General features: G+C 40.0%; 1 protein-coding gene across 5 annotated transcripts in view; it reads left to right on the forward strand.

The window, feature by feature from the left end:
• The first annotated feature begins 3,664 nt into the window (after window positions 1-3,664).
• POU6F2 (POU class 6 homeobox 2) overlaps window positions 3,665-24,536 on the forward strand; it is a 459,108-nt gene continuing 438,236 nt past the window's right edge. The window contains exon 1 of one of the 5 annotated variants that reach the window (XM_070615457.1): window positions 3,665-3,863. Coding sequence is in view for 3 of the 5 variants with exons in the window: in XM_070615451.1 (XP_070471552.1) it covers window positions 5,328-5,432 (105 nt within the window). In the remaining 2 variants the exon portion in view is untranslated. Of the gene's footprint in view, window positions 3,864-5,236; window positions 5,433-24,536 lie in introns of those variants that run through there. The other 4 variants (XM_070615454.1, XM_070615451.1, XM_070615455.1 and 1 more) reach the window with 4 other exon arrangements.

A 24,536-nucleotide genomic window follows, 5' to 3' on the forward strand; every position in this document is an offset into this window, starting at 1 on the left:
GCTGCCAAAGGAAATTCTAGGAAACACTGACCTTGAAAAAGAGGACAGGAGATGTGCCAAAGGGGAACAAGCTAAAGACTGTGGAAAGGGAAGTCACGGAGAAGTCTTGCCTTGTAATCGACCTGTGCTGTCTCTGTCCACCTGTCATCTGGCTCCTACAGCAGCCTTGAAGACCACGCAGCAGCTGCATGGTGAGCATGCTCGAGAGAATGCTCCGCCCTCGTGCACATTCTAGGAAGAAGGCCGAAGTCATGTGGATACATAAGAAGATGGAGGGTGGGAGATCCGGGGAAAAAATAAACAAACTAGCTGGAGGAATGGTGAGAGTAATCTTCTGGAGACCAGAAAGCAGAGGAATGAAAAGCAAAGATTAGCAGAGAAAGGAAACAATAAAACTGTAACCAACAAAGGAACAAACACTAAACAAGAGAAAGAACAAGTCTTAACAGAGAGAAAGGACCAGAGTGTGGAATTGAAGTAAACCTAAATGCTGTGACAGCGTAAGTGGAAATATACCAACTCTCCCGAGGGGCGGATTCCTCTTGGTGACTTTCGTTGAGGGTTTTCTTCTCTGGGTTCTTGGGTTCTAGAAGTACTCAGCTGTCTTATGTCTTCTTACCTTAAACATTGCAAAAGACTTGAATAAGAGATGACCACCACCTCCACTTTATCTTGGTTCCCTGTGTGGCATTTGTCTCTTAGAACCCTTTGTGGTTTAATGATTAAGAAATTAAGGACATCTCTATCCTGAGAAGTTGGGGACTAGGTCTGATTTGTGGGGACCTGTTGCTGTCTTGTATATCAGATGGTCAGCTGTTGGCAAAAGGGCATGTCTAGCTGATCTGTGATGCAAAGAGGGGGCCCTACAGGACTGGAAAAAGCACCGTTTTATGGGCGTTTGGAGGGCAGAGGGCAAAGCAGAAGAGATGATGGCAACGGTGACTATCCCACTTAAGGAATTTTCTTTCCTAAACTCTATTGTGGAAGTGGGAGTAAAAAATAGTCGAACTACTTACTGTCCTTCTCCATCTGTTTTTCACTGCTCTAACCTTAAGAGTGTCTGCCCCCAAAACTGATGGAGATTTTGCTCATGCTATTCCCTTTGCCCTGAACAGAAGAATAGAAAATGCCCTCTGTTTATATCACCACCAAAAACCTCCCACCGTCTTCATGGAGCATTCCTCTATGCCCCAGAAGAATTCATCTTTCCTGCCTCTCTATAAGCCTCCCATACAGGAAAATAACTAACATTTGCCGACTACCTAGAGAGTATAACTCAGTAAGCTCTCCCAAAACTTTATCTTCCCAAATCCTTACAGTTCTTATGCTGAGGAGTTCAGAGAAACTCATGACACAGAGAAGTTGCCAGTGGCCACACCCAGTCAGAGGTAAGGCATGGAGTAGACCCTACCCCAAGCCTGTACATTCTGGTGCCTAAAAGTATGAGCATCTTCCTCTGGACAGAATCAAACAATCCCCTCACACAAATTTTTTATGCATTTGGTTTATTTTGTTAAAGTAATCTGTGCTGTATTTGCCATTTATGTGTCTGTGTTTCTCACTAGATTATTCATCTCTGAATGTGAGGAAGCAGGTCTTATTCAAGTCTCTGTATTGCCTGGAGTACCTACCAAGAGATCTTATGCACAATACTAAGTTGTTAATTGAATAACGGAAAACTACTTTTGTGTTTTTCTCTTGACATCCTTCCTGCCATCGCCATGCTAGACCTGCAGACCCTTCTTTCTGTTTTATCTGGGCAGGGTCTTAGAGGCTCAGTCGAACCTTCATGCCAAAGTGAGATGCCTTAATTCATGCCATCTTGAGACTTTTCATTATGGGGACCCGTTCTGGGAATGGCTGTGGTCATCAATTTTACCTTGGTTTCCTGGTAGGAAGATTTTAATCAGACAAGCCCAGAACCACCAACTCATTCCAAAGCAGTCTACTGCAGAGGTCAAGAGCCTCGATTTCCCCTCAGGTGAACCTTACCTGCTGCTGTCTGGTTGTGGGCAAGTCACTTCATCTCTCAGACCCCTAGATTTTTCATCTAATAATCATTCTTACCCTGAGGGTTGTAGTGAAAATAAATCCCAAACCAAAGTCATGATACCTACTGCCCTTTTCCAGCATGGTTTTCCTCCTGATTGCCCAGCTCAGTAAGTGGCATTACCAACTGTGTATTTTGTGCAAACCAGAAAGATATCACCCTCTTCTTCAAGTCTCATTGTCAATAAACCACGAAGTTCTGTGAATTGTACCTCTTATCTTGAAATCCTCCAGTTCCCTGCCTCACCAGCACTGTCACCCTATGACTGGCTGGTCTCACCAAATTCACTCTGTTACCCCCCACCCCTAACTTTCCTCTATAACCAGAAACATCTTTCAAAATTTCAGTGTGGGACTACACTGCTTAAAATATTCTCAGTGGCTTCACAGAGCTTCTGGCTAATGTAAAGACTCTTTGATACGACCCAAGACACCCTGTGTGCTCTGGTCTTTGCTCCAGCCTCTCCCTGCCTCACTGTGCTCCACACAAGGCATGGGGCTCTCGTTGAGCGCCTCCAAGAAGCCAGGCTCCTCTCCAGCTTTTGAACATTTCTTCTGCAGAGTATGGTCACCCCCATCACCCCTTTCTTGTTTTCTCCTAACATTCTTCCAATTTTAGTTTATTTCAAGGCAATTGCTTAGCGCAGGTTTGCTGACTCCCCTGTGCTCACACACACACGCCCAAGACTAGGTCATTTCCTCTGGTGTAGGTTCTCATACTACTCTTTTGCTTTCCTCTATAGCTCTCAGTACAACTTAAAATTTTACATTTCTGTGATTATTCAACGAATATCTGTCCAAACTACTACAACGTGAGATCCTTGATGGACTACCTCTGTTTTGCTGTATCTCTAGCACTTAATAAAGTACCTGGCACATAGTACAGGCTCCATAAATATTTATTGGATGAGTCTGTACTTTATATATGGTGGCCATTATTCTGAATGTTACCTGACTTCCGGTTTCCTATGAAAAGTTCCATCTTGGCATTCAGAGCAGGTTCAAATGATGGCCATGTTCATCTTGGGCAGTTTTCTTTTTTTCAGTCTCATCTGTAAAATGGGAATAATTATACCTGCCTCATTGAGTTTTTAGGTGGGTTTAGTGAGCTAATGTAACGTCCTGTCTGACCCAGTGCCTGGCTCACGGCTCCATCAGTGTTGGCTAGTAATGATTGTAATTAATTTAGGCCAGACGGCCACGTAAACAACCTGAGTGTAAGCAAACAGTTGTCCCTGTACCAAGGGGACCACTACAATTTGGAGAATGGAGCTTTAAAGGGGATGGATCTTCGGCTTCATCCTGCAACCTGGACACCCCCCGCCTCGGCCCCATGCCCGGGGAGGCGCCCAGGAAGCTCGATCTCTGGGGGAGGTTGAGCCTCCAGTGAGGCGGCAGCTGGTGGACACCCGGGCTGCGCTCCGGAGGTGCGGGGCGGCGGCGCACCCAGGCTCGCCCCAGCCCGCCGCCGGCTCGGTCGCGGTCCCGGTCCCGGAGGGCGCGGGGGGCGGGCGCGGGGCTCGCGCGCGCCGGGTGGCGGGATCGCGGCGGGGGCCGCCTCGCCCGCCCCTCCTCCGCGGCTTTCCGGGTCCAGCCACATCCGTGTCTGTCGGGTGTCTGCCTAGGCAGGGTCCCAGGACGGTGACGCCGGAGCGGTAGCGCCCCACCAGCCCTCCGCGAGCCCGCGAGCTTCGGGCAGTTTTGGCACAGCCGGTTCCCGCGGCGCCTCGGCCGCCCCTGCGTCCCCTCCCCAGGCAGAGGAGGCGACAGACGCGCGCCAGCGTCCGGATCCGGGGGCACTGCAGAAACACCCGGTATGTCTGTGTCTCCAGGAGCACGGACAGGGTTTCACTGCCAACTGTGCATTTTAATCATGTTTGGGAGGACCGTCCCAGTCGTCAGTTCCCAGGAGGGCTGCCCAGTTGGTGCACGGTTTCTTTTCGTTTGGCGATGCAGATTTAAGTGTGTGTGTGTAAATCTGTTTATATTGTGGGGCAACTGTTAATGAGAAGTCTATGAGACTTCCATCCTTCGTTCTTTTCTCCTAAAGCTTCCTTTTAAAATGTTGAAAATTGTTTTTTTCCTTACTTGAAATTCTTTTTATTTCATTTTCAAGCGATGATATAATACAATGTTATAATATACATAATAGTACATATTCTGTGTTAAATATTTCTCATGACTTCTCTACCTCTCAAGCTTAACGTTAGTTTTGAACTTTGAAAAAGCCATCCCCACGTTAATAACGCAAAGTTTTTCTGTAGAAATTTTTTGAAAAGTTGCAGAGTATGCGAGCTAATGAACTTAAGTTTAAAAAGTGGACAAATGCGAACGTTAGTAACTCCACAAAGCCACCAAATTTATGGATACTACTTATGGTTTTGGATTTTCAAAGACCTGCTTTGCAATACCTGTCAGATTGTCCTTAGGATCAGGTTCTGATCTTAATCCTGAAAGGGTTAAACCGCTACCAGGTTATGTTGAGGTCACTCTTACAACGCTGACCCGGAATACGTCAACAGTCTGTCCTGGAGTGTGGGGGACCAAACAGCTTAAATTAAATGAAAAAAAGTTGAAATATTTGTCATCAAACTAGTAAACCATTTCTTAACCTTTTAGAAGATGAAAAGTTTAGTAACTACTGTTTACACACTTTGAATATTTCATGTTTGAGTGGGCCTCACAGTTTACACAAATGATTGTATATATCTGTTTACAATCAACAAATATCAGGGTATCTGTGTTAAGCGACAGTTAACATTTCCAGCTTTTCTGTAAAGGTGATGTTATAAAAAACTACAGAGATTACTGCCTATTGTCAAAAGGTCATTTAGAGAATCTGAAAATAAAATCATTAGGGACAGCTTAAGAGAAGTAGGGTAGTGAATTATAATTGAAAAAAATTTATATGGTGGGTGGAAATCAAAGTCGCAATTAGCACGTGAAATAGTTAATTTTGTTTTTGTTTTTGTCCTAAACATAGATTTCTAGAGCATTAAAAAAATCCTCTTAGGTTTGTTAAACCTTTAGCAGAAGATTACAGCCCATGTTTTGTCGTTGGTGAATAGCTGTTTGTCTCACTTTATTTACTTGGTATTGGGTATTTGTCAATGTCATTTCATATCTACAGAAAATTCTTACGCTCTGTGGAGGTAGTGAATGTGTGTGTGCGTGTCTGCCGGAGGTCACATGACGGTTTCATCCTATTTGGTGGAGCAGCTTGACTTTTTTTCCCCTTGCTTTTGGTGATGGTTGTGAGTGCGGAAGTTGATTGACAGATGCATGCCAGAAACCCCCATTCTCCTTTTCAAAGACAACATATGATGGATTGCGGTCTCTCAGCCCAGCAGGACACGGGGACCATGCAAGCTGTAATTGGTCAGGTATGGAGTCAGCCATTTCTCAACTCCCCTTTTTTCCACAAGGGTCTCACCATATGATTCACATAATTCATATTTACAGTACCATCTTTCTATCTGTATCTTCAGCTACCTGCCAGCGTAGTGCTGAAGTGCGGAAGGGAAAAGGCACCCATTAAATCTAGCCAGGAAACCTCAGCTTACAACTTCAGTGTGCCGCTTAAAAACCCAAACTAAAACAACCACAGAAAGAATCGAAGAACGAATCTAATTTAGAATTTGGTCTGAATGCTTCAAAAAAATCTGTGTCTAAGAATTTATTTTCTGTTGAGATTGTGATCCTTGGAAGAAATAAAGTGTGAGAAGAGAATAAAGTGTTGTGTCTCCTAGGCAGTAGGTAAAATTTTTCTGTTCAATATTTTTATTTTCACTGTACTCTCTCTCGCTCGCTCTCTATATGGAAAATAGAAAGATATAAATACACGTGCCTTTACTTCTAACCCAGATAATGTGTGACTGAGCCTGGTAAATGTAGTAGTGGTCTTGGCTGCTGCAGAGGGGCAGGCTGCAAATTAAACACTGCCACAATCTGAAAGGTCCAGGTGGCCTGCTCGCGCTTCCTAATGCAATCCAGCACAACAGCTTTAATAAACAGCTCTATTTAGTTCCTCCTTGTATCCAGGGAGGTGAACTGGTCTGGGGCTGCTGTGATGAAATGCCAGAAGAATATTTCTCAGAGGCCTCACAAGCTGATTTTTAGAGCTTTCCCGTTCTGTCGTCTTTGTCTTCCAAATGGGTCAGTGAGTCTCGCTTTCTGTTTGGTGCTTTTTGTTAAATCCGTCGTGTCTGTTTGTGTTTAAATGTTTGCGTTGTAAGCTAAATCAAAAGAGAAAAGGATCATTGTATTTTCATTTGCCTTCAAATAACTGAAGTGGTGAAAGGAATGATAGTGCCCTGCTGCAGAGGGAGGGTAATTTTTCTGACTGTGATGGGGGTGGGGTAAGGAAAAAGGGAATATATATGGTTTCTTTCTTTTTTTTTGTAATGTATTTTTGACCAAAATTTTTCTAAGTGAACCTTGCTGACTTATGAACTGTTAACTCATAAATCAGAATATGGTTACGAATATTGATAAACTCCTGAAAGTTTTTTTTTTTTTTTTGCGCACTTTCCAATCAAGACAGGCTGGTGAGGTGATGACATAAAATTTGTTCGCTGTATGTTAATAGCGTGGTGGAAAATATACCATCTTATTCTGTTTTCAACAAAATTATAGCAGAGCACTTCAGGGTTCTGAAAGCACATGGTTTATTAATACCAGCATGCTTCATAATGTATTTTTAGATGGAAAATGTCAGCTATATAATACTATGTTTCCACAGGCTCACGCTATTTTAAAAGCAGTAGATATCTATTTGAACAGAACAATATTTTTTAAAACTTTCAAGTTGGTTTTTCTTATACAGATATATATAAAGTGAAGTCTGCAGGCATGTATTTGTCAGGAGAAAATATGTAAGGACTGATTTTCTATATTGTTAATACCCATTTCAGTGTAAGTGTTCTCTGATAAGCAAAGAAGCGTATGAAATAGAGCTAAAAGAATTGTGGCGTATAGAATTAAATAAATACCCGTTCAGAAAGATGACCTTTTTGCGTATAAATAAAAATTGAGCTCCTGAAAACTCTCTTGACCTGTTTAATAAAACTTTTCTTAGGTTGCAAGCATGTTCTGTCTCCCGTATGTCACAGTATTTCCTTAATACTGTGCAAAATTACAGTGTTTCAGTTCCAAATAAGAGACAGGATTTCCTTTTGTATGTATTTCCCTTCCTTGGGAAAAGAAAGCTTGGTGAAAAAACAGGGTAAAGTTATTCAGTATTGTTTATTGGAAATAATTACAAAAGTATATGCTTTTAAAAGGTTCCAGTATACACTTTAAAAAAGGAACTGGTATACGCTTTATAGACACCAGACGTAACTTCTAATTTGTCAGGATTTAAAATTGGTTGTTGTTATTACATAGCTCTGTGTTTTGTGTGTACTCTAAGCAATTTTTAAAGGCTGAGCATGTCTAGGAACTATATATGTTAATGACTTGTTATGAATACTTTGTAAATAGTTGTGTCAAAGTAGCCACATGTTTCCGGAAGATTTCATTTCTCATAAATTATTTGTTTAAAAACTCAGATACTTATGTCAAGCAAATAAATTATAAAAACAATTGTCCTGAAGGTTGTAAAATCTTCTGTATGAAAACTGTATTAAATCTTCTGTATTAAAACAAACTAAAATCCTTATTTTTTTTGAAATTGAAACACTAAGTATTCAAAAGGAAAGAAAAATAGCACATTGTCTCATAAGCATGCCATAAAAGTTGGAAAACCTAAATGAAACCTCTATCTATATAAAAAGAAAGATGACATACACATTTGAAATGATTTTCTTTTAATTGTTATGGCACAGATAACAATATTTACTTAAACGACTGTCACTAGCAATAAGGACAAGAATGTGAAAATAATTTTTATTGCTTTTCAGTCACTCATAACCAGAAAGAGATGGTTTCTTTCTCAGCTCTTGATTTCAATATCATCTTATACCTACTCAGCAGGTGTGATCAGTGCCATTTGATAATGCAAATGTTTGTGTGTGTTTCTTCTCAAATACGTGTTGAAATAATAATAATTTTCGTCCTTTTTTTTTCTGTTCTGAGTTCTGTTCCTAAATGGCTTTGGTTTGGAGGAGCAAATAACCAGTTTGCAATGATATTTTCCATTCTGAAGAGGGAAAGATTCCCATGAAATATGATCTTTAGGTTTTTTCATTCATCTCTAGGATCAAATATCCAGTTGCTTCCACTGGAGAGAAGGGTAGACTTCTCTGCCTTGCTGGCCATGATCCAGCTGGGGAGAGCGTACTGGCTTCATGGAGCACATTATTGCTCTTATATGCCTTTCCCCCAGGAGTTTCCCTCCCCCAAGCAAGCAATTAAGCAGTCTAGTACCTAGGAACAAATTCCCTGCCTAGTGTATCAAGATCCAGACACTTGATTCATTCGCACAGGTTTTGGAAATCAACCAGATTTTTGATAGTTATCTGTAGCAAGCTTCCTAACCCTTTGAACCATAGGATGGCTTGATACCATCAGATAATTTTCAGATCAAGTCAAACTACACAGTTATGCAGCTTCTGAGCCATGGGGTTGAGTATCATTTGAAAATGAAGGCTTGCATTTCCACCTCTCGTGGTCATTCAGTGTTTACTGCATCTTTTCTTTTTTGCAGACCTGAGCTGTGAGTGACAGATTAGTTCATCAGTATTACAGACGTCCTGTTTTTATTTTTTTTCCCTCATCTCATGCAGACGGGTCACTGTGTCCAATCCTCCTTCTGGCACCGCCGTCCCCAGAGGACACTTGGCCAACCTGCCATCTTGATGCGCCGCAGGCCTGAGCGTCCAGGCTGGCTGCATGTTTCTATATACTGACTTCTGCAAATATTACAGAACAGAGGATATTAAATTAGTTGTTAATAAAAACAACAGATGAAGCAAATTAGAGAAAAATACTTATCAAGCATATCTAAGAGTTTGCTAGGAATGGGGGAGACATAGCTGGATGAAATGCCCATGGGTGCGCATCCAGTTGACATGCTGAGGTACAAACAGAGGAGCAAAGAAAACATTTAACGGCTTTATAAGCGCAATCAAAACCTTTTGCAATTTTCCTTACCAGTAAAATGGGTCTTTTTTTTTCAAGATGGATTTAGATAATTTAAAGTGTTGGAAAGTGGCACATTAGGAAGCATTGCGGTTATCGGAGACAGGGCTCAGTGTGTGTGCTGCGCGATGGCTCCCAATGGGAGGGCGGGTAGCTGGGGGCATTTGGTTTAACAGTGTCTCAGTGCATGTTTTCTCATATGAAGATTTTAAAACACAAAAACGTTTTTTTTGTTTTGGTATTTAAACAATTTTATATGTGAGTTTGTTTATACTCTCCCTTATTCTAGAAAGTATTTACTGTGGCTTTAAGAACAATGTGCTTACCTAGGGCATACTCAAGCTGACGTGAAATGGAGGTGGCCTAGGGAGGAGGGACCCCGGCAGTGTGTAAATAACACACTTGCAGATTGTTCTCTGTCCATTTAGACTGATTTTCATGCCCTTTATATAAAAAATAAACTTTGGGGCTACCCAACCCTGTTTTTCACACCCCAAGCATAACTTGCGTATACTCTAAAAAGTCACTTTTATATGTGTGAATGCCCTTTTTTTCAAATTGACATATCACTTTAGCAAATTTATATATTTTGGGAATTTGAAATTATTGTCGTTTGGATTTAATTGAGAATACTTTTTTCAGGGTCTTATAGGTGAATAGTATACTAGAAAAATACAATGAATTAGAGATTTTTCTTTCTGAGCACAAAATGGTGCTAATATTCTCTTTGTAAGTGCAGGACTCATCAATTGAGTTTGTACTACGTATTTCTAATTGACCTTGAATTATACTTCACTCAATACTCCACTTATACTTAAAGGAAAGTTGATGTTAACCTTTTATATTCTATCAGATGAGCTCAATTTTCATTGCCTCTAAAAATTTTTTAAAGTGAAGTTCAGTCTGTTACCGGAGCCTGTTTAAATTATGAAACCAAATTTGTCCATTAAAGTAAAATTTATCTATATAATAATAATACTATACAATAATGTTGAATGTAATACTAAACAACGAGCACGTGGAATCTGGTCTTGACACCGAATTTTCTTTTCTGTTTCTAAGGTCGGTTAATGAAACTCCATGTACTATTCAAGTATCATTTCACTGCTTAGGAATGGAAAGCTTTTGGGTTCCCATTTCTAGAATATGGAGAGACGGTGCTGCAGCACTTAAGATATGAATGCTTATGAAAGAAAGTTCGACTGTAATGTGTTTCCTTTACGTAAAAATCTATACCACTTGTTCCAGAGGTCAGTGAAAAAAGATACTCCTTTATGGTCTTGCTGTGTAAACGGCATTTTATCAGATGGTTGAAACAAATCTCTCTTTTCATCTTTCTTGTTTACCAAAATTAGAACTTAGCTAACATGTCCTCAAATAATTGAAAAACTCCACTTTTTAATTGCGCTGGGATACTGTATAAGCTGTCGCTTTTGAAAAAAATACTTAAGTGGAAAATAAAATTGTGAAATAAAGTGCAAATATAAAAGGATCAGACCTGGAGAAACAATGCACAGAAAGAGAAATACTGATTAAAATTTGAACACTAAAAGAAAATCCAAGTTACACAACTTTTAAATTAATTTGTATTTTGTGGCCTAACTTTTACTTGGGAGATAGTAATAACTACCCTACGTGCAATTTCAAACCTGAATTTATATATTTATCTTTATGTTCTTCTTTTTCTCCCTTCCTTCTTTCTTTTTTTTTTTTTTTGGTAGATGAAGTGTGTGTCCAATGAAATAAATTACTGAGTCAAGCCTTGTTCTGGGATCACAATGTCAATTACTCTGTTGGGCCATATTGTCTTGAGATGGTCCAAAATTGTAATCAAAATCTGTACCAATTTTGCTTTTTAGACATTTCTTCGGAATCTTCGATTGAAGAAGGGGTTGTGAGAGACTCACATTTTATTAAGATTCATTTTTATTTCTATTATTTTCTTGTTCCTCCCAACTCTGCAACATGAGCCGATTATGGTGAAAATTGACTAATTTTTATTTGATAGATTCCTTCCAGGTTTGCCCTATGCTGTGTTCTTCTCTTTGCCCAGCTAGGTATGACCATATTATTGTTATTTTGGGGCTACCACTTCTCCTAAATAAGAAACACTTGTATGGAAGTAGCAGCGAAATAATTGAAGACATTTGTGATTATTTATATTAAAGACAATTCTCTAGGTTTTAAAACATTTTATTTTCCAAGCTCGCTGGTGTCGGAAAATAGCTTTTTGTTTTATCACTAGTTTTAAAACCCCCATGATATGAAGGACTCTTTCTCCAAAGGACAGAGATGAGCTGTTGATTCTTGGTACTGATGCCGGGTGAACTGTAGCCCTATTACCTTCGGCAGTGTTTTTCTAACCAAAAGAACAACAAAAAAAAATAATTAGGATGAACAGAATATTCTAAATTTCACCTGTTTTCAGTTTCTTCCCCCATCCACCCCAACCCCCTGCCCAGGGAGTGGATAATTCCAGTGGGAAGAGATTCCCATAGAGTTTCCAGCTGGCACCTCCTAAGGTCAAAGATAAAAATAAATGTGTTGACACCTTGAATGAAAAGGAAATAGTTACTCAAACGCGTTGCTCTGGTATTTTGCGGTCTTCCTTCACTGTCATTTCTCCATCAGCTTTCCTTCTCTTTCCCATTGTAATCCAGAGTCAGTGTGATGAGTAATAAGTGGAAAGTGAATCCTTGAGGGCTGCCCAGACGGCAAAGGGCGCTGGAAAGGGAGACAGACAGCAGCAAAACAAAGCAGAAAACTCACCCAAACGCTTGTCTCGGTTGTTAATCATTTTGTTAAGTTATTTTGTATGCTTGCTTCAGCTCACCTGGCGATTTTAGATCACACAATTCTGCAGGGAAACGAGACTTGAGGAGGGGACAGTGGAAAAACAAAGCCAAAAGGGAAAAAGAAAAAGCTTCGCACTTGTGCCATGGAACATGAATTTCAAAATTAAGGAACGCTTTATTTTTGGAGCTTTTAACAAGAGTTTAACCAGTGCTTGGGTGCTGTGAAATAGCAGCCTTGCTAAAATGGATGTTTCTGGTAGTTAATATGATGCCGACTCTGTTTGCATATTTTATGACTTTGACTTTTTGTGAATAATTAGAAACTATTTTAAAAAGAAAATATCCATCCCTTACACCTCAAAGCTTAAAGAAACAGATATACTTAAAAAAATTAAATACCTGGTTAAATGGTGATTTTAGCATCGATCCAAAGAACTCAAGTAAACTCGTCTTTAGAAGAACAAAGTGCATCGTTTATAGACAGCTGGATTTTCAGTGCAGAATTTATATACAGATTTTTTTTAAAAAATGAAATATTTATTGTTGAGAGTGTGGGGCAAATATTGCACAAAGACAGAAGCATGGACACCAGAAACCCTAGTTGATATTGATGATATATGGAAAAAAAGGTAGCTATTTCTCAGATCTTCACTTGTATTCCTCCAAAATTGAAGGCCAGTGTGGGAGAGCAGGCAGCAAAACACATAAGGCGAGGCTCCAGCAGGCCAAACTTGCTTCAGATGGAGCTAGCAAATTTTCTAAGCCCTAAATAACACTAGCAAACAAGGCGCTTTCAACCTTTTGGAGAAGAGATTGAGAGTTGGGACAAATGTAAAATGCCGCTTAATGTGCACGAATAAGGCCAAGAACATCGGGATCATTTCACTCAGTGCCACTCCCGATGATTCATCATTATGGCCAGGGCAAACTGTGGGCTCTGGGCTGAAACCATTTTATCCTTTTTTTTTCTTTTTTTTGAAAAACAGAATGTTCCAGCTTGGATCTTATATCCTTAGGGTTACAATATTGAATTCTGAATCAGGAAACTTAATCTTGCAGCCAGATTTGACAAGATGCTGGTTGAATGGTAGGCAGAAGTGATGATTGTGGGATGAAATGCCCCAGGTCAAGATTTGGGAAAATAAGAGATTTTGTGGAAATTTGGCTGATATAAGGACCCCAAATTTGAAAATTTCTCACTGTTCATATCAGCAGATAGTGTTCAAGGGTCTAAAAAGCAGATCATTGCTGTGTTCATTTTCTCTGTTTCAAATCTTTCTTTAACAGAGTGACTTTTTACACATTCCTGGTGTATTTCTAACGTCGCTAATATAAAAGGTGTTTGTAGTAATATTCAAAAAGTTTCTGGGAACAAAGGATAACATTGTTGCTCAAATGCAAGACAATCATACTTTATTTATTGGCAAGATGTTAATACTAAATTCAGTAACTAAAGTTCTTTCTTTTTTGAAAACTTCTTCCATTTGTAAATGAACCCATGTCTAGATTTCCAGGGACCAAAGAATTTAGAGTGAAAATGAAAATGAGGCAATCGAATTGGTTAAAACAGACAGTCATGCCTTGGACTTTTTAGGAATACTTGATTATTTAACATCTAACAATCTAAAAATATTTTAACTCTGTTTTCAATTTTAATACATGAAAAAATTATGGTAGATGTTTACTTAAAATACTTGTCCTCTCAAGTAAGTTGATCTTGAGGGTGGAGAAATACTTTGCAGCTTCTGGAAATCAAGATTATTGTAGAAAAGTGAGTACATAGTTATCACTCTACTGCAGAGGATGGTTATTGTACTTATTTCCTTCCCAAAACTAGGGCACTTGGTTTTGCCTTGTACTGCAAGTTTCATAGCTAATTTCTACAAGTGCTGAAACGTATCAACTGGGATTGTTTCTTCTCTTTCTACCATTATCTATCAAATAGAATTTTATTTTACTTTTTTTCTTTTTGAGGAAGATTAGCCCTGAGCTAACTACTGCCAGTCCTCCTCTTGTTTGCTGAGGAAGCCTGGCCCTGAGCTAATATCGTGCCCATCTTCCTCTATTTTATACGTGGGACGCCTACCACAGCATGGTGTGCCAAGCGGTGCCATGTCTGCACCCGGGATCCAAACCTGCGAACCCTGGGCCGCCAAGAAGTGGGACGAGCGAACTTAACTGCTGCGCCACCGGGCCGGCCCCTATCAAACAGAGTTTAAACAGCTAGTTCAGCCGGAGTGGTGAGCATGTGTAAAACCTATAGAATGTGAAAACAGTTCTTATATGCATATGCTTGAGGCAAGTTACATAGTGGAATCCTATGAGTCTTTTAAAAATTATTATTAAACAAATTATAAAAGCAATGCATGCTTGTGACAAACAATTTTAACCACACAGGAGAGTATAAAGTGAAAAGTAAAGTGCCCCGTCATTCCACTTCCTACAAATAACCATCGTCAAGTTTCCTATATATCCTTCCAGAAATTTTCTATGTATGTATAAGCATAGAAAATCTTTATACAACCCAGGTAGATCCATCCTATACGTAGCCCTCTGCAACTTACTTTTGCATTTTAAAAACATATCTTGAACACGTCATAGTACTATGAATAGATCTGTTTCCTTCTCTGTAGTATTCCTTTCTATGGATAGTCAATGGTTTGTTTAACAAGTTCTCTCCTGATGAGCATCCAGCTTTCAAAAAATAAGTTAGTTTCTGCAATGAGACTAACAAGTAGAGATGTTTCATTTCTCTTATCATAAAAATTTCCAGAATCTTCCAAATGGGGTTTACTTTACCAAAAGAACTCTTAGGTATTGTTTCCTAAGAGAAGGTGAAGTCTAATGTTAAAAGTGAAGGATAGCTTTACGCCACAAGAATAGATATTTATCATTTGTATATTGAACACTCAAACCAATTAAAATAGCAATAAAGATCACAATATTATATTTAGTAGCAAAGAAGTAAGGATAAGAGATAACGCAAGGATCTCAGTCAGATACATTATGACTTTAAAACCTCTATATTTGTTCTAAGCCACCAACTCAGCTGAACAAAATGCATAACTTATTTTCTTTCATGGGCCTCGATTCTATTTATTAAGATAATTGACAGAGATGTATGTTTCCAATGCGTGATTCAGTTAGCGTACCTGGATTAGTGAAAAAGAGACCAGAAGAAATTCATGGTAATTAATGTCAGCTAAGTTCTTGTTTTCTATATTTCATATTGTCAGGCCAATCCTTCAACCGTGATTCATAGGTTAAATAATGCAGTCAGGAGAAGGGCTGAATCAAAACCAATCAGACATAGCCCTTGAATTCAATTAATTCGGGCTTTTGATAAGGTAGGCAAAACATATACTACTTAAATATTTAAGAGAAAGTAACAAGTTAAGTTCTTCATTTCTTTTAGGATATGTCTCCGCTCATTCATCTTAACCACATCACTCCACAGATGCTAAGAAAGTGAAAGGGGTGGTAATGAAATCTTCTGTTTGTATAAGAGATGGAAGCGCGAGCGGACCGTGACATCTTTCACTGTACAGATCCCCAGAATGGGTTCCATAGAGCTGCCGGTTGGGTGGGTGTATGCTTTCTCCTTCTTTGCTCTTCCCTACAAATGCCAGGACAAGGAACCTAGATAGGAAATGATAATGCTTCACTCATGGGTTTAAAAGTAGCTGGCTCCCTCACCTGAGACTCAAAACAGGCTCTCAAGAACAAATTGTATGGCATATCTTTGATGTTAACGCTCTCATTCGAAACCAGCAACTTTGAGAAGTAGGTGGAAATCCTTATTCCCATCTGTGGAAGTGGAAACTGGCTCAGAGAGGTCTTATTTAGAGCCATGTTGCTGGCAGTGAAGTGAGGTTTGAACCCAGACATTCCTTCTAAGGCTTCACTGTTTGTCTCTACACCAATTCTCAGCCTTGGCTGCCTTTTAGAACCACGTGAGGCAACCTGTGAAAATCTGCTGACGTGCAGGACCCATCCCCAGAAATTCTGATTCAGTTCATCTGGGTATTGGTATTTTTGAAAAGCCTTACAGGTGATTCTAATGCACTGTATCACAGTGCCTCTTACATTCAACGAATGTTATTTTAAGTGATAAAAAATGAGGCAATGAAGATTAAGCAAGGTACTCCTTCCCCCCACCCCTCCAACGCACAGTGATAAATCTGCAGCAGAAGAATGGAGAGAATTTAGTCTGGTATTCACTGTGTGTGTGTGTGTTCAGTAGGAATCCTGTAAGCTTTGTTGAATATCGGAGATAATGTTTAATAAGATTTTCCATCCAGAAAAGAGCTGGATATTTAGCCATCTTAAGAATAACAACAACACTAATGATAATCTACCAATTAGTAAGCACTTCCCAGGTGCCAAGCACTTTACGAGCATCATTTAATCCTCACAACAGCTCTGTGAGGTAGGTACTGTTTTTATCTCCATTGTACTAACTAGCTGACTGAGGAAGAGGCACAAGGTCACCTGGACAGTAAGTGGCAAAGCTGGAATTTGACCTAAGGATATTGGAGGCCAGGGTGTAAATCCTTAATAATACGCAAAATCACAGAATTGTAACATGGCCCGAAACATTGCCTGTGGGAAGTATTATTCTTAGTATAATCTTGATGAAGGCAGATTTCATTACAGAAATGCCTCCTGTTTCTCTCCTCTCTCCTCCCTGCCCTCCTCCTCCTTCTCTTTCTTCTTCTTCTCTCTCTCTCCTCCTCCTCCTAAGAATCTGTTGCTTCATTTCCTATATAAGAATTTTATTGTTGCCATCATTACCTGCTATAATTGGGCTCTACGTGGTGATCTGGAAAATGATTCTTTTATAAAATGTAAAAAGAGAATAGATGGTGGGTGGAAGGATGGAAGAGCAAATTGGTACTCTCTGGTAGGCTTCCATCAAAAGAGATGCTCGTAACCAAACAAGGAGTCACCCTGGCCTCAATTTCCTAGTACTCCATGAGGTATGCCTTCAGACACAACACATCTTACACAGTGTGGCCAGTAGGCACTGATCTGTATGTATGCAGAACAAAATTCCCATAGACAATTTCAGAGAAGGTTTGAAAATAAGTTTATATTTTATAATGTATAAAACAAGTTTATATTTTAAAATAGTCCTCACTATTTGAGATTAATAGCTACAGAAACACTTTTATCTTTTATCTCTTAACTGATTAACATTCTATCAACTATCCTTCTATTTATCTATCATCTATCTCTCTATCATCTGTCTTTTAAGTGATTAACATTCTTGCCTGCGTTTGAAATCAGAGCGTTAAATTTTCAAGACGAGCTTGCTTTCTCTCTTCGTTCTTTGTAAAAACTCAACTAAATTCCAGCTGTGTGCCCTAGCACATCTAAACTGATTTTTATGAGCTAATTATATTGTCATAATTAAGGACTATGGTGATAGGCAATCGCTGATTCTACCAAGGAGTCATTTCTTAACTCAAATTTTGGAAAACCTTTAAATAATATTGTGGCATTCCTCCTATTTCAATTCCATTTTTTTGAAATCGAAGTAAATAAAGGGTATCTTTTATCCTGCTTAACTATTTTCAACTGAATTTCTTTCTCTCTACTGGCATTTTCAATATTTGTGGCTCTGGAGGCAGTAGTGGGGCTGAAAAAGAGAAATCTCTTCTCTGCCTAGTAGTTTGAAATTTTCACAAATTATAATTTTGTTTGTATTTGTGTGTGATGGATGTAGGACCAAGTAGGGTTTACTCTCAAATCTCTCTTTAACTTTTACATGTAATTCAGTTGGGTCAGAACTGATGGATATGTGGATAGGAAACAATATGATGATTCGGTGAAATGAATCACTATCATCTTCAACAAAGTACTTATGGCTCTGGAACATCAGATGTGAACATAACGCTTGGTAAGGACAGTGTTGTTGCCTGGAGCTTGGAATCCATTGTATGTCTTAGATCTTGGTTCATCACCTCTTCCACACCTGTATCCTTCCTCTCAATGAGTGCTCTGAGTCAAAAGGAGGAGACACCTTCATTGTTCAGACAGACAGGCTGAGTCTTGATAACGTCTCATGCAACAGCCCAGTCCTGTGGGGTTGAGCTTGTTGAGATGGAGTAAAAGCGAGGTGTGTATGCTAGAATTCAAGAAGGTAGACAAGGATATGAGTTGGAGATTTTGTGCGTTAAGATTTTGAAGGTTTTCTTATCTATTCACACTCTCTTTCATCAGTATTTCTTGATGGTTTCGTTTCTTTCCAGTTGGCCTGAGTGTGTTGTAGAAACGGAATTTAAAAGGAGACATTGGAGCTGAGGGATAATGCTGCCTCCTGATTATTTGGTTAAAGTCAGCACATGAAGTTGACACCACATCGCAACACGGGGGCTCAAATTATATTTTTGAGCAAATGAATGGAAAAGTGTGTTCCTGATCCACTAGCCGTTAAGTTGCAAAAAAATTATGATTGTATATTAAAAAATAAATAGGTGCCTCATGCCCTCCTTTCTTGTATGCTTTTGGGATTTCAAGGGGCACCGAACAAGATCTTTTCTGTAATTCCTGAGTTTACTTTCGCTTTATTGCTTACAGAGCTCATTGAAAAATGTGGCGTTACATCTGCAGCCAGATGGGCTTGCTAATTCCGCATGTCCCTACATTTTGATCTTAAGACAGCCTAGCAAAAGACAGTTTGGGTCTGATGAAGGAAGCCATTTATGCAGGACATCTGCCTCCTCCTGGGAGCGGGGCAGAGAGGGAAAAGATCAAATTCCTGTATGGAAGTGGAAGACCATGGATATCGGACTCTGTCACCCACCAATGTGACACAGAATTTCTCCTCTACCGGGTGATAAGTCCATTCATGTGAAAACACAAGGCTAGGGGATCAGAGCTCCTCCCACCACCCATGTTCTGGGCAATTCCTTTCAGCCTATTTTTGACGAAATGGGTGATATCGGTGTCTCATTGAAGCCATTGTCAGATTGAGACTCCAAACAAAAGGGTTTGAATAAAATAAGGTTCTGGGCTTTTTGTATTTTCCTATTCCTCCTTCCTTTCTTCTTTCCTTCCTTCCTTCCTTCCATCTTTCTTTCTGTAAAATTGACCCATAATCATCTTAGAAATAGTTGAAGTGTTGAAAGAGTTGCTAGAGGTTGTACAGACTGTTTCTCTTTATCCTCACCATCTTACTCTCTCCCCTTGTCCTCTGCCTCCCCTAACAACTCCTAATTCTTTCTAGAGACATATCCTGGCGTGCAGCAGGTACTCAATAATTGCTTTAAAAATGATTCCTTCATTACAACTGTCACTCTAATTTGTATCTCAGTAGAATGTTCTTCTCAAGGTGTTTTAAGCCTTGAGGTGGCGCTGCTCTGTTTAGTCTCTTCTCAAGGATTTCATGAAAATATCCTTATATCTGTTTAGTGGTGAAAACAAATCTGTTCTCACACTTTGCCACCTCTAAAATGCATTCTTTAAAATATTACTTTGGATGGAAAGACTGTGTTACTACTCACTTTAGCAATGTTTAATGCAATACAAATCAATTGACTGTAAATAATTCTTGTCTTTCTACAATCTGGGAAATGGATTATTCAAATCATGTTTTAAAATTTTTAACACAAAAGGCCACAGTGTAGCATGTTAAGTTGGCAGCTTTACGTGTACTTACAAATTGGAAAAAGTTAATGAATGAAAAATACAATGAAGAGATTATTTTGGTACCTGGAAACAATGGCATGAATTTAGGATCTACTCTAGCTGATTCTTGAATAAAACTTTTTCAAAATAGTGTATAAGTAAAGTTGTGTTAATGAGCTGTTTTATATGTCTGTGGGATAAGCAAATGGCAATATCTGAACATTTGACATTTAATTTTTTTCTTGGTTTTCCTGCTGAATTTTAAACATGATAATGAAGATATTATATACATTATACGTAGTATATGTAAGAATATATTCTTTTATATAAGATTATATATATTCTTATTTTAATGAAATAAGTACTGCTCTTCTGCATAATAAATTGAGGGAAAAGGATTATAGGCATAGTTAGAAAAAAAGAGAAGATTTTTTAGACTAGATCAGTAAAAAAATCGTGTTGTTTGATTTCGTTTATTTGGATGGGTGTCATGCGAAACAGTTATGAGTTTCAAGTTTCAAATTAGAATTCTGTGATGTTATAAAATATGAAATGGTATCTAAAAAGAAAAGCATGAAAAAGGCAGGGATGCCTGAGGGCAAAATGGGGATTTTTCAGGGGCTGCAAGTTTAGGTTTATGATCCCAAAAACAACTTAAAGGAAAGTCTGCCTAGCATCTGAAATGAGACTGTGCAACATACAGTTTTTACACATATGTTTACTGTATGTTTTTGTACATACAGTCTGAAAAAACCAACTTTCCATGTAGGAAACCTTTATTTTTTTCTTCCCAGAAGAGTTCAAAGTTTGTGACCTCTGAAGTACTTCACGTTTGATCTGTCCATGTCGAATTCTTGGGAAGATGTGTCTAGTGCTCCGAGTGAGTTTCACAGCTTTGAGCTTTTTGGTAGGAAAAATCGTTCTCAGGGTTTGAGCTCGCCCTCTGGGGCAAAGTTTAGCTCCATTCATCCCTTAGTACCTTTTACAGCTCTTGGTAATATTCTTTTTTTTTTTTTTTGTCTCTTCTATAAGTGATTTTCCTGCTTGGCTGAGCAAACTCTTTGTCCACCTAAAATTCAAAGTATCTGAGGCTAATAAAAAGGCAAAACCGTCCATTTTGTTATTGCCAACTCTTCTTCGTTATTCTCGATTCTCCTGTATTAATTGAGATGTGGATAAATATCATGTCATCCCTTCCTAAAAGGATGGGAACTCCGAGCTGCAGGAGCGCTCCACGGATGAGGCTGGAGGAGCAACAACCTGGGAATAGGAAAAGCTAGAGAGGAGATGTGGAGGCGCTGCAAATAGAGGTCTGGTGTGGTGGGGGTGTGAGGACTGGCACCCAGCAGGTCCCAGAAGAAGGAAGGGGACAAGGAAAAGGAGAACGAATTCTGCAGGTTCCAGAGGAGGAAGGAAGATGCAGTTACCAGGATCGGGATGCAGAGGGAGGGTTTGGGCATAGAAACAAGGTGGCTGCCTGATTATGAAATGCACAGGGGCAGAGCTGGACCAGAACGCTGCTATACCTGTGTGCTGTTTATAGTGCCCATGATGAGGATGTTAAACAGAGCTTGGGGCAGGCCTGAGCGTGAGGTGCTGGTCAGGGGCCCTTTGGATAAAGAAGATTGTGTGGTTAGAGAAATGGGCTGACTCCGTCTTCTTTTCCCTGTTGCTCAATTTTCTCCACTGCATTTGTTCATCCTCCTCGCTTCATGCCTCTACTCTGCTCCCTGGTCCTTCAATCCCCCTTCTAATTCATGCCGCCCTCAATCCCCAGATAAAACCTCACAACCTGCTGTTTTGATCTTGTCACTCCTCTGCTCAGGCTCCTCTCCCCATGACGGTCTCACTACCTAATGTGGTAATGTTTAAACTCTCCATGATCTGGCGCCATCTTTCCTTGTCCTGACTCCCAACAGTCCCCCACTGTCATGCTGACCCACTCAGATCTTCTTATGAAGCCCTTTAAAGGGATTCCCCAGAGGAAAACCCTGGAAAGCAGTGAGCCAACAGTAACTACATTAGCCACAGAATCTGAAGCCCAGTGCTTAATTGCTGAGGTTCCTTATCTGTCATTCACTATGTAGCATCTTGATGCCTTTTGTGCCTCAATAGCTTGTGTTTAAAACGGGATCAAAAATACTGAGTTGCTTCCTAGAGATTCCTTGGGATTTCGTGAATATATGTCTGTTCTGTGTCTTGAGCTACTATTAGAACTGTACAAACCAGGGCAATTTAATTAGAAAATTGATAACACTAAAACTGAAGTGATTTTTTTCACACCCAAATATTAAAATATTGGTAAAGAAACTGACTTCCAAGAATTTCGCCTCTGAAACTTGTCTCTTTCCCTGGGCTGTCTATCTAGCGTTTGCTTCTCCCGCGTCCTCAAGGCAATATTGCTAAGTGGTTAAAAGAGAGAGCTGGAAGGTCAGAACCAGTCTTGGAGTATCAGGCCATCACCTTTTATGCCTTGCTTTTATAAACCTTGGGCAACTTACTTGGCCTCTCTGTGCCTTGGTTTCTTGAACAGTGCAGTGGGAGTGATAAAAATGGCCACCTCAGAGGGTTGCTGTGAGGATTAAATCAGATAACTTGTATACAGAATGAAGCATAGTGCCTGGCACACAGAAAACCCTACTGTGCATTCACATTTTTAGGATCATCATCATTCACCTCTTCCTGGTCCTCCCTCCCACTCTGGCTCCCTCCTTATGTGAATTTCCTTGTAGGAGAGCTGGAAGGGCTCCTCCACCATTGCCTTTCGTGTGTGATAGTGTTGACCACACTTCCTGAAGCTCCTTAGTGGCTTGGCTATCTTGACCCTAACCATCTACTCCTAGTTTTCTTATGTTCTTCTATTTAACTTGCAGCTGCTTCTTTCTTCTCTCCAGAGACGAGGCATCCCCAGGTTCACTCCCGGGTTCTCTTCTACATTCCCACCAACTTCAGTAACTTTCACTATCATTTCTCTGCGTATCTACTCTCTAATCCATTTCCAGTCCTGACCACTTTTTTTTTCTGCATCTACCTAGATATTTGGCTTTCCCCTCACAAGCATCATGTTGGAGCCTAAAGACATCCTTACGACAAACCCGTTCTGCCTTAAAGAACAGTGATTTGCACTTATTGAGCTGTTAATACGAGCCACACCCTGTTCTCAGAACTTTACATGCATATCAATCTCAGCACAAGTAAGTGGCAGAGTTGGGATTCAAACTCCAGCAGCGTGACTCTATAATTTACACCTCTTGACTTGCTTACTTCTGCAAAGGATGTTACAGCCTCCCGTTCACCTCAGCTGGGAACCTCAGTCATCTTAGCTTCTCCCTTATCCTTGCCTCCCATGTTTAAGGAATGGACAGTGCTCATGGAATCTACCCAGGCTGAAAATCTTGTTGTCCATTCTTGCTCCTACCCTCCCTTTTAGACTTTTGTTCCTCTTGCCTGGACTGGGCCTTCTAGTTTTCCTGTTCCCACGTTTCCTGTACATAAGTGACCTCCAAACATTTTTATTTTCAAACAAATTTTACATAAAAGCCCCAAATGCAGAGCAGATAGTTTCATGGGATACATAGCAAGCCATCGGGAGATCTGAACATGGATAAATAAACATAGACATGCTCCGTAAAGTATTTTTAATGCAAGGAGAATGTTAGGAGCTGTAAGCAGTAAACATTTTTTGGTGTCAATTATGCTAGTTGTTTTAAGGGTAAGTTGGAAGAGGGCAGGGGAAGAAAGGGTAGACCACCATGTTAAACTTAAAGACTTTGCCGTGGAAAGCCCAGAAATGGGCATGAGAGTGTTAGCTTTAGGAGATGATGCTGGAGTTGAAGGAGTGGGCATTTGGGTGTAGACTCTACTAGCATTTCCACTTTACGGGCTTCTCTACATGACATTGGAAGAATATTCTGGACAGTTTCCACTGTGTGGCTACAAAGGAAGGAATTCCCCATTCCTTTCTAGAACTGTAAGGTCCCAGTGGATGTATTATTTCCTCATAAGCTACTTGAGGCAGGGGCCGTATTTTCCCACAGCCTCTGGCACGATGCTTTACACATAGTAGGCACTCAGTAAAGATTTGTGCAGGTATGAATGCATATAGTTTCCATAAGGGTGTGATCCAAAGCTCTTCGGGTGATCCTTCCTCCATTTTTATTGCCATTCTGAGCTCACAGCTCCCATAGCAACAATAACTCATACCCCTCAAGCATACGGGGTATTTAGTATTTCTGTATGTGGTGTCAACTTTCATGTCAGAATATGCTATATATGTAACTGGTTGAGTTATGGTTGTTTGGGGAACCACAGGCTTTTTTCTATCTACAATAAGCCCTGGTTAGCCATCCTAGTGTACGCAGAGGTAAATTCACTGTACCACCTTTTCATGCCTAACTCTCTCCCCTTGACCCCGGACCCCCAATTTGATGGACACAGAGTTACAAGCTAACATGCCAATTATAATGACAATTCCGTGCTTAAGAATCCATTTGCTGGTAACACTATGACATTAATATTTCTAAAGGCCACCTTTATATTTACTACTGTTTTCTCTGGGGGACTTTTATATTATACCCACATTTTGAAAAGGGGGATCAATTCAAGAGTTGGTCTGGTGATGTGAGATGTTCCTAGGGACAATGACATAGCACAAATATGTTTCCTCATCGTGCCTGTGCAACCAGAGAGGGAAATGTCATGGCTTTGTTTTCCTAAAGTAGCTGCTATAATTTTTCCTTTTCTGTTCATAATTACAGATGTTTAAAAGGGAGTTTCTTGAAACTTAGAAAAATAGCTTAACCTCACCTTACTTATTCCTGTACTTCAGCTTTGGGGACTGGAAAGCCAAGGAAAGGGGCAGCGTGCGGTGAGGGGGAGGTGGGGGAAGTCAAGTGCAGTCAAGTGCTCCTTCTCGAGGTTCCAGCAGCGTGTCTCGGTGGATGCTGGAGCACTGTTTAAGCCGATTGGCCTTGAGCCAGA

Source organism: Equus przewalskii, chromosome 4 (assembly GCF_037783145.1).
Source record: "Equus przewalskii isolate Varuska chromosome 4, EquPr2, whole genome shotgun sequence".
Lineage (NCBI taxonomy): Eukaryota > Metazoa > Chordata > Mammalia > Perissodactyla > Equidae > Equus > Equus przewalskii.